Genomic DNA, 9472 nt, shown 5'->3' on the forward strand with positions numbered 1-9472 from the left:
GCAAGGTAGTGTGGAGGAAGGGTTTTAGAAAGGCCTTGGGAATGGGAGACTGAGGAATAGATACATTTCTCTGTGCTCTATTGTTTCGGGTAAGTTTCGCTTCAGCATTTCTCTGTAAACCCCCTTCTCCCCACCCCTGAGCAGTTCCCATTGGATCCGACCCCTGGGGTGGTTCTGATGTGCTTAAGCTGGACAGTATCCCCATTGTTTAGACCTTATCTCTTAATTTTGCTGTATAAAACTGTATCTGGGCAGTAGCTCAGGGCCTTTGGTCCATGCCACCGTTCAGGCAATACAATCTCTCTGGACAGCATACCACTGGTCTCTCTTTGTCTCTTTATCTCGACTCCTCGCAGCGACCGAGGCAACGCTGATGCTTGGACTGTGCTAACTCAGCTGCTGCCTGGTCAGCCCAGCACAGCGGAATCTCGGCAAAACCCCGGTCCCCGGAGGGGACAGCTATGAAGGCTGTTATAAAAACTACTACTTCAAGTGATTTTCTTTGATACTAGTTTTAGTCTAGCATCATTCTGGCAAGAAATCTGCATTTCCTAATATTTCTGCAAAGTTAGAGTTAGTCCCCCAGAGTGTTCCAAGGTCTGGCAATTATCCATATATATCTTGTTGTACCTTCCCTGTTCCTGAACTTTTGTGGTTAACCCCATACTGTCCTCGGCTTTCCTCTTCATTATTTTCTCCTTATTGAAGTTTTCTGCTTCAACTAACCCAGTCAGGTCCATCCTTCTACATAGCCACTGCTCTCAGCAGACACCATCACGGGGTTGCAGAAGCCAAAGCCATGACACTGCTGCATTTTCATGATTTTTTACGCAGCACAGCTTTCCTCTCTACTTCCAATCATACTGAAAGCTCTCTCAAGAGCCCTGGTAAATCCTGAACAAAGATTAGTTTTCTGTTGGTGTCAGAAGTAGCCCATGTGCCAGCATCAGGCCTGGTGTCCTGTAGAGTAACCCACAGTCAAAGCGCCACACTTCTGCTGGGCACACCAGGGTGCCAGGTATTCACCTCTGGAACCTCCCTGCGTCTGGGTCACTGCAGGTGGCAGACGTAAATACCACATGTGCCCCAGATCCCTCAAGCAGTCATCCAGAGGCCCTGAGCTCCCTCTTGCTTGTCCTTGGACACCACGTGGTAATGCCATGGGAGATACACAAAGCTATCAATTCCTGCAGATAAGAGTTAACACAGCTAGCCTTTAGCTGAGCAGCTAAAGTTTCTGGGTAGGAAACCATTATGACTTATATGTGCCACACACAGAATCTCTTGGAAAGCCTTAGAGAGCACCTTTGGTATAATTACCCCTGAAGCACCAGTGAACCCCCAGGTGCTTAGACCTGCAAGCACTGAGGCACTGAAAGATTTCCACCCCTTTAGGGTGTCCCTCCAAGGCTCCTAAGCAGTCTCCAGCTGACAAGCTGCATAACCTCGGCCAATGCCACCCTCTGGAATCAAGCACAGATCGCGGCCCAACTAAGGCACAAACACCATAATGAGCAGAGGGCCGTACCAGTCTTCTGTGACTAGTAATGGATTCCTTCCCGTCAGTATCTCACACAGGCTGGCTCCAGCTTTCAGCTCTTGATCCTCTTTGAGCTCTTTGGGTAGGGACTGCCACATACCCCAATGATCTAATTTAACATCTCAGGTCTCCCTGATGTGCTCAGCACTGGAAAGCCATGCTTCCCACAACATCTTTCTCTCTCTGCCCAGAACTTCTTGATTCAGGGCAGCATCCCAAGTGAGCTTATAGAGAAGTTTTTGCATGTCATTCCTCACCAGGGTGTCCTTACTCTACTGCAGGAAAGCCTTGTTATTGGCCACTGTGGGAAAAGCAGGCTGAGGCTGGCACAAACAGGTCCTGCACTGCAGTGCAAGTTTCTCACAGCTCCTCTCACAGCCCCAGCCCTGCTGCCAGCTCTGTGCACTCTATCCCAACTGAAACAGCCACAACAGGCAAAAATGTACTGCTCTTGAAAATACATTTCTTTATTTGTCACTATCACTAAAATAATCCTCATCCCCTAATATAAAGTATCACTATCGCTATCACTAAATGTATCACTACCACTACAATTATCACTACCACTATCCCTATTTCTCATTATCACTATCACTATACGTAATCAGAGTCCTCTCATTGAAAGCGTTCCTGCTGGTACTGGTAGCAGGGGCACCAGGATGGCGTGGGCTGAGGTGAGTCCAGGGAAATCCAGTGGTCCCGTGAAGAGGCACCGCCAGCCAGAGCACAGAAGGAACACGTGGGCAGAGGCGAGGAGTCTGCGCCCATGTTCTTGTACAGCTGGGCAAGCTCTGCTGCAAAGACCTCAGGAAACAGGGGGCAGCTGTCCCTGAACCTGGTGGCTTGGCCTCTCTCGCCGCTTCCTGGTCCTTCTCTTGACTCTGTTTCATCTCTAAGAACACCACGGCTTTCCCAGGAAGAGTCCCAGTCCTGTCCTGTTGCCTCTATGTCTTCCTGGCTCCTGCTGTAGAAACAGATTACCAAGAACACTCCTCAGAGATATAAATTTGGAGCACAGTTAGAGGATTGCACTGCAGTGGTTTCCACAGAGCCCTGCTAGGAGCTGCCAGGGCACTCCAGCATGGTGCAAACACTTCATTGCCAATGGCAGCAATGAATAACTCACGTGTTTCCCTTCGGCAGGCGGTACAGGATTGTGTACCGAACCGCTGCCCCAAGCAGAAACAAAGCTGAGGCTGCTACTGTCCCTAGGATGTAGTACTTGCTCGGGTCACGGTGTCCAACAGTCTTGGCGTTTTGCACAGCAGCTGACCCTGGCAGGAGAAAAGACAATGTGAGAGACAATGTCTGTACTCTGCACTAGCGATAATGCCACAGTGTGCTTCAGATGCCCAAAGTTTATTGTTTTCAGAGATCTGTTCCTCTGGCTCTGGTGTCTCAGCACCAGGGTACAAGAGGGATCCCATAAAGTTCTCATGGAGAAGAGCCCGCTGTGTGCCTGGGAGCAGCTGCACCAGCACAGTTCCCATCCCTTCTTCCAAGCTGCAGGCCAAGGCTGGGCACTGGGCACCGGCAGGACATCCCTGGAGAGCACCGCAGGGATATAACAGAAATGCTGCTCTTCTTCCAAGACAGCATCCCTAGCACTCACCTGAATATTCCTCATGTTGAGCAGGTGTGCTGGTGTCCTGTATTGGTTCTCTTTCTTCATCTGAACCTGGCACGCTGACATCTTCTTCCTTAGGGAAGGTCTCCGGCATAGTCTCAGAATCCGTCTCTTCAGAAAAAACATTGGACACTTTAAGCAGCAGCCACTGCCCCTTACCACAAGCACAGTATCATGGCCCGGGCATTCTGGCAGGTGTCAGTGAGGAGCCAACTGTCCCCAAAGACAAGAGGAATTGACAGCTGGATTTTCGTCAATGCAACAAGAAATGCAGATCCAAAACACCCAAGACTTAGTCAACCAAATGACCCACAGAAGGAATATCTTCAGGTTCACGAAAACTCACACTGGGGGTCCAGCTTCAACCCATCTCCCAAGCCTGAGGTTTGGCAGGGGCAGCCAAGATTTTGTGGGATATCATTACTGTCTCCATGCTGTGCTGAGTGTGAGGTGAACACAAATTCAGCACAGGCTTTTTCCCCACATCTGGGTGCCAGTGTCCGCACACAGCTGCTGTGGCCACTAATGGTACAACTGCAGCAGCAGCTGGAGATTACCCTGGCAATCAATCTGGAAGCACAACTGGGAGCAGACCCTGTGCTGGCCCATCTCTATGGCTCACTCCAGGAGGTGTGACATGGAGTGTCGCTGCAGGAAGACTTGGACTGAGCGCTTCTGGTTGTCCAGGATACAGCACATCCCTCCAGGAACCAAAAGCTCAGCTTCCCAGGTGCCAGGCTTAACAGAGTGGGATATACTAACCAGACGGGACTTCATCCAAGGCTGGCAGGACCTCCTCTGGAAATTCTGGGAATGCTTCGGGGAATTCTTCAGGAACCTTGTCATAATTCTGCCCTATGATGGATTTATAAAAGGGTGTTATAGCCATGAAGATGTATTTCTCATGAATAACAAAGGGGGAAAAAGAGTGCTGATTCTTATGAAGGCAGTAGAGACTGGCTACTCACGCTTGAGGTACCAGCTGGGAATCAGCATGGCATCTGGCTCCAGCTCAGGGGCTGAAAGAGATCTCTCTGTGTCCACACCTACAGCAAAATCCGCAGGAGAAGTTAGCATTGCGTGCACCGCCCTCATGCTCACACCTCAAGGCCTGGATGTGGAAGGTACTGACAGGGCACGTTCAGGCAGGTGTGCATCCTCACAGCTGCAGGGGGGTCTGGCTGCCCTTGGGACACTGAGCTGGCAGCTCTCACATGAAGTGAAAAGCCATGGCATGCTCACAGGACCTGTGGGGGGCCTCAGCCCTGGAGCCTGGCCAGGAGGCTGGATAACCTGAGCTGAGTGATGGATAACCATTGCTGAGTGATGGTAACAAGAGCTTGAGTGATGGTAAGCAGTGCTGAGTGATGGACAACCAGAACAGACTGAAGGATAATCCATTCTGAGGTTCTGGACCTGAACTGCCTCTTCCCACCTCCTCGCTCCTTAGCAACCTCTCTCCATGCTGCACCCTAAAGCAGATGCAGCCACTCACACCTCCCCTGGTATGTCTGCCCCACTGCCCACACCACGGTGGCTTCCTGGCTCAGCCAGCCCTAGTCCTGGCCCCACTGCCTCCAGCCAAAGCTATGTGCTGGCCCCTGCCTGCCTACCTGCTCCCTGCCCAGGTGTTGGAGCACTCCAGGCATTCTGGGCTTGCGGGACCAGGAGAAAGAGGAGCAGGAGGTAGTGGCTCAGCACCATGATTCTGCTGCTCCTGACGCTGCTGCTGCTGCTGCAGCAGTGTTGCCCAGAGCGAGCACTGAAGAGCACAGTGGGGCTCTGGAAGCTCGCATCAAACAGGGCTCTGTGAGCTCATAATGAAGTCTGTGAACTGCCCAATGAATGCCCACATTGCCTGTGAATTCCTGGACCCGCCCTCTATTGATTTTCCTTATTCTGCTTAGGAATGGAAGGAGCAAAATGGAGAAGGGTTGATGAATTCTGGGAGGCAGCACTGTGCCTGGGAATGCAGAGGCACTCAGGTCCTATTTCTCTGAAATCCCCATCAGTAGCCCTGTATGAAGGCTGCTGTAAAAACGCCAAATGCAAGTGTCTTTCTTTGGTAATTGATTTGTCTGACAGCATTCTGGCAGGAAACCTGCTTTTCCCATTACTTCTGCTACAATTTCATGACCTTTGATGGCAGCACTTCTTCCATCCTCCACTGTCACGCAAACATGGACGTGCAGTGCTCGTGCTTCTCCCAGGTTAACATGGTTTATTTCCTTACCACTTCCAAGCCTACTCAAAGCTCTCTTAAGGAGCCCCGCTAACTCCTGAGCCAAGATCCTTTTTCCCTTGGAGGCAGATGGAGCCCATGTGCCAGCATCAGGCCTGGTGTCCCGTAGAGTAACCCACAGCCAAAGCGCCACACTTCTGCTGGGCACACCAGGGTGCCAAGTGTTCACCTCTGGAACCTCCCTGCGTCTGGGTCACTGCAGGTGGCAGACGTAAATGCCACATGTGCCCCAGATCCCTCAAGCAGTCATCCAGAGGCCCTGAGCTCCCTCTTGCTTGTCCTTGGACACCACGTGGTAATGCCATGGGAGATACACAAAGTTATCAATTCCTGCAGATAAGAGTTAACACAGCTAGCCTTTAGCTGAGCAGCTAAAGTTTCTGGGTAGGAAATCATTAGGACTTATATGTGCCACACACAGAATCTCTTGGAAAGCCTTAGAGAGCACCTTTGGTATAATTACCCCTGAAGCACCAGTGAACCCCCAGGTGCTTAGACCTGCAAGCACTGAGGCACTGAAAGATTTCCACCCCTTTAGGGTGTCCCTCCAAGGCTCCTAAGCAGTCTCCAGCTGACAAGCTGCATAACCTCGGCCAATGCCACCCTCTGGAATCAAGCACAGATCGCGGCCCACCTTGAAGGCAGCGGCACATAAGGAGCAGAGGGCCGTACCAGGCTGGAGGGTGTCTTGGTGACATGTCCCAGCCAGAAGCCGGGCAGGCTGCCCAGCTGGCTCGGCGTTGGGTCCCAGTGCCATCTCGGGCCCTCCATTGCTGCCCGAGGGGAGGCACAGGTGAACACTGCCCTTCTGTGCTCCTCAAGTGGCTCTAGAGCCAGTCTCTCCCTGAGCGCGCTCGGCGGCATTGTGCTGCCCGGCGGCTCGTCACCAGCTGTGGGACCAGTGTCCCCAGAGCACCTGTGGTGCTGCTGAAGCCGCCAGCCGCGTGTGGCACGGCACGGAGGCAGCGCTGCCCGCGGCCTCCTCGCCCCCCGCCGCCGCCATTTCGCAGGGGCCGTGAGGGGCGGGCACGGGGCTGTGGGGCTGTGCCGGCCCCGCTGCCCGGGCCGCGGCTCCGGCTGCTGCCGCTGGCTCGGAGCGTCCCCGCTCCGGCCCGAGGGCCGAGGCGCCTGTGCCGGGCCCCATTCGCCGCTGTCGTGCCGCTGCAGGAGAGCTGCCCGCCGTGTCCCGGCTGCAGAGAACGGCCGCCGGGGCAGCTCGCCTGGCCGTCGGAGCTGAGGCTGGCACAGGGGGCCGAGCCACGAAATAAAGACAGAAGAGACAGGCCAGCGAGCAGAACGGAGAGACGACGAGAGCAAAAGGGGGGCAGGGAACGGGAGCAGAGCTGCGGGAAGGGGCAGCAGGGACAGAGGAAGAGCCGCACAACGAGCAGGAGGGAGCAGGAGAGAACGAAGTCTGGGCTGGGGCAGGACCGAGACTGTTGAAGGAGCTTTGGAGGGACAGGAAGAGAGAGGGGGACTGGGAAAGAACACGGATAGAGTGAGAAAGCAAGGGACTGGTACCTGGACAGAGCAACACACAAGGAGAAACTCATGGCCAGATTTTGCTGCAGCCCACAATCCAGAAGTGTTTTCCTGCTGCAGTGGCATGTTGCCACGTTGGCATGTCGGCTCCCTCAGAAGCAGCCGAGGCATTTCAGAAATGGCACTGCAGGGCATGGCCATGTGTGCTACATGTGTGCTACAGCTCTCAGTTCACATGCGCTCCCGTAGAGCTGCAAGTGTGGATGTCTATATGACAAGAGTTTGTGTGGCTTGGTTCAAGGCTTGAGGCTCAGCTCTCTTCTGAAAAGAACCTTGGGCTGCCCTCTCAGGAGGTGGGGTATCTCAGAGGCTGCTGAGAGGCCCATGGGAGACAGCCCAGAGGTGGAGCTGGAGCTGCTGTGCAGAGGAGAGGAGAGCAGTGGAGAGGGATGTGCATGAGGAGCTCAGTGGTTCCTCTTCACCACTCCAAAGGGAAGAGCATTGTCTTGGGACAGTCTCTACTACCTGAGCCAGAAGTATAAGAAGCCCTCCAAAACCCCAGTGTCCAGACATGCCTACAAGCATCTCTCTGGCAATTGCTGCTGTCAATATCCTTCCCACACACTGCAGGCAAGAGTCAGCCTGAAAGCTGGGCCGTGATCCTGGACAACAGCTTTGCTGCACTCACATGGCCAGCTTTGGCTGTAACTGGCCGAGCTGGAGCAGGCATGGGGAAAGGCTTGCAAGACCACAGTGAATCTGGCTTGTGAGCCCGGGACAGCAGTTCCCTGGCATGCAGGTTTCTTGCAGTACCTTGCTTTCTTCACCTGAGACAGGCACTCTGTCACTTCTTTCCACCTGGGAGGCCATGTTATTCACACTTCTGCATTCCGTCACCGGAAGTTGAGCAGGAAATGCCCAGGTCTGTATTGCCTCAGTCCTAATCTCCCTGAACCAAAAGTTAAGTCCCAAAACAGCAATTAAGGAGCCACACACAACCTGCACCTGCTGCACTCAAACAAAAGCCCGGAGCACACTTCCTGAGCTTTCTTCCACCTTTGGCTTTTTTCCCATAGGGAGTGGGAAAAGACTGTTGTTTTTATCATAATTATACCTGGAGCCCTGAGGGTGTGTCATGGTTTGACACTGGCAGAATGCCAGTGCCCCCATGAAAATGTGATCCCTCCCTTGAATGCTGTGAAGTGGAATCTAGAATAGAGCAAAGCAGGCCCAAGCTTAATAACAGGAAAAAAAACTTTATTAAACTGCTACTACTAAAGAAAAGAGAAAACTAAAGAAGGGAAAAAAAAAACCACACAAAGATCAAATGAAAACCTTGCAAAACATTCCTCCCCCCACCACCCAACTCCAACAAACCACAGTGAGACACAATCTGGACCCCAATCAGGTTTCCACCCTCCAAACAATCAATACTCAGTCCATCGAGGGAACAGAGTCTCTCCTGTGCCACAGACCCCCCAAGGAACACAGCTCCACATCCTGTGTTTCCATGTCACACATGGCACCGCCCGGAGAAAAAGTTTGCCATGGTGACCCTTCTCCTTTCCATGCACAGTGCTCTCCCCACTAAATGCATGCATGGACAGACTGCCTTTAGGATTTTTTCCTTTCAAGGATGCCCTGCCAAGAGGGGAGAAAACAACAGTTCAGTTTTCCATTGTTTGGGACCACAGTCCCCCCCATTTTCCCCTGGAGCCGAGGGCTCAAGAACAGAGATCTTCTTCTCTTCTCTTTCCTTTCCAGGGCAAGGGGGCTCCACCACAAACCCCCTAACCTTTTCTCTGTTCACTCCAATTTTGTCTTTTTCCCAGCTGAAGCAGGTCTCTTGACTCACTGGCATCCTCCCAAAACACAGTCCCTCTTGAAGGAGAAGATTGGTTCAGGTTGTGGCTAACACAGAAAATCCAGCCAAAAGCCACTCCTTGTCCCCCTCCCCTCTAGAATTCCTCCTTCCAACATCCCAGTGTCCAAGGTGTCCCTCTTCCTCTCTTTCAAACCGAGGAGGGGAAAGGAAAATTCACAAAGCTTTCATTTCTCAAGAAAGGGTTCAAAGTCCGAACTCCCAGGGATGGCTCGATGCCCGGACATCCAGCAACTCCCACACAACTGGGCACCTTGCCACTCCCCCCGCTCCTCCTTCCTCGCGGTGGAATTGCTACCAGGACAGGACTGCCGCTGTCTCTTTGTCTCTCCCCCTCGGGAGAGAAACTGGGGTGGGGGGGGGAAATGGAGACTTCCCAGATTTCTTCCACCCTTCCATCTGCAGGGGCCAGCCCAGTTCCAGTCCTTCCACCACCCTTGGGGCCTACCTTTCAGGCCATGGGGGCTTCCCCTCCCCCACCCAGCTCGTGGCTGGGCAGGGGAGGTTTGCACTGCACACTGACTGGAACCAAAGAGAGCGAGTTCCCCTGGGAATTCTGCTTTCAACCCCTGTGTTCTCAGAGGCGTGTCTACTTTCAATTGGTCAATATCTAAATTGACCTCTTCCTTCTGGAAAAAATTCTCTTTCCGTGTCAAACCACGACAGGGTGCCAGCAGGAGTGCCTCTGCTGCACGTTAC

General features: G+C 53.0%; 1 protein-coding gene across 2 annotated transcripts; it reads right to left on the bottom strand.

Annotated features, from left to right (window-relative positions):
• Positions 1-694: 694 nt before the first annotated feature.
• On the bottom strand, positions 695-9260 carry LOC146763820 (uncharacterized). 2 transcript variants are annotated; one of them, XM_085567798.1, is made up of 6 exons: positions 9222-9260; positions 4136-4213; positions 3930-4022; positions 3153-3278; positions 2667-2814; positions 695-2504 (listed from the first exon to the last, which is right to left on the bottom strand). In XM_085567798.1, the coding sequence occupies exons 2-6, from the start codon at positions 4161-4163 to the stop codon at positions 2156-2158; spliced, it is 744 nt and encodes a 247-aa protein (XP_085423924.1). In that variant the 5' UTR covers positions 4164-4213; positions 9222-9260; the 3' UTR covers positions 695-2155. The 2 variants fall into 2 exon arrangements, with proteins under 2 accessions (XP_085423924.1, XP_085423923.1); XM_085567797.1 differs by lacking the exon at positions 9222-9260 and having other exon boundaries at positions 4136-5598.
• Positions 9261-9472: the final 212 nt, after the last annotated feature.

Source organism: Lonchura striata, chromosome Z, assembly GCF_050655825.1.
Source record: "Lonchura striata isolate lonStrDom1 chromosome Z, ASM5065582v1, whole genome shotgun sequence".
NCBI lineage: Eukaryota > Metazoa > Chordata > Aves > Passeriformes > Estrildidae > Lonchura > Lonchura striata.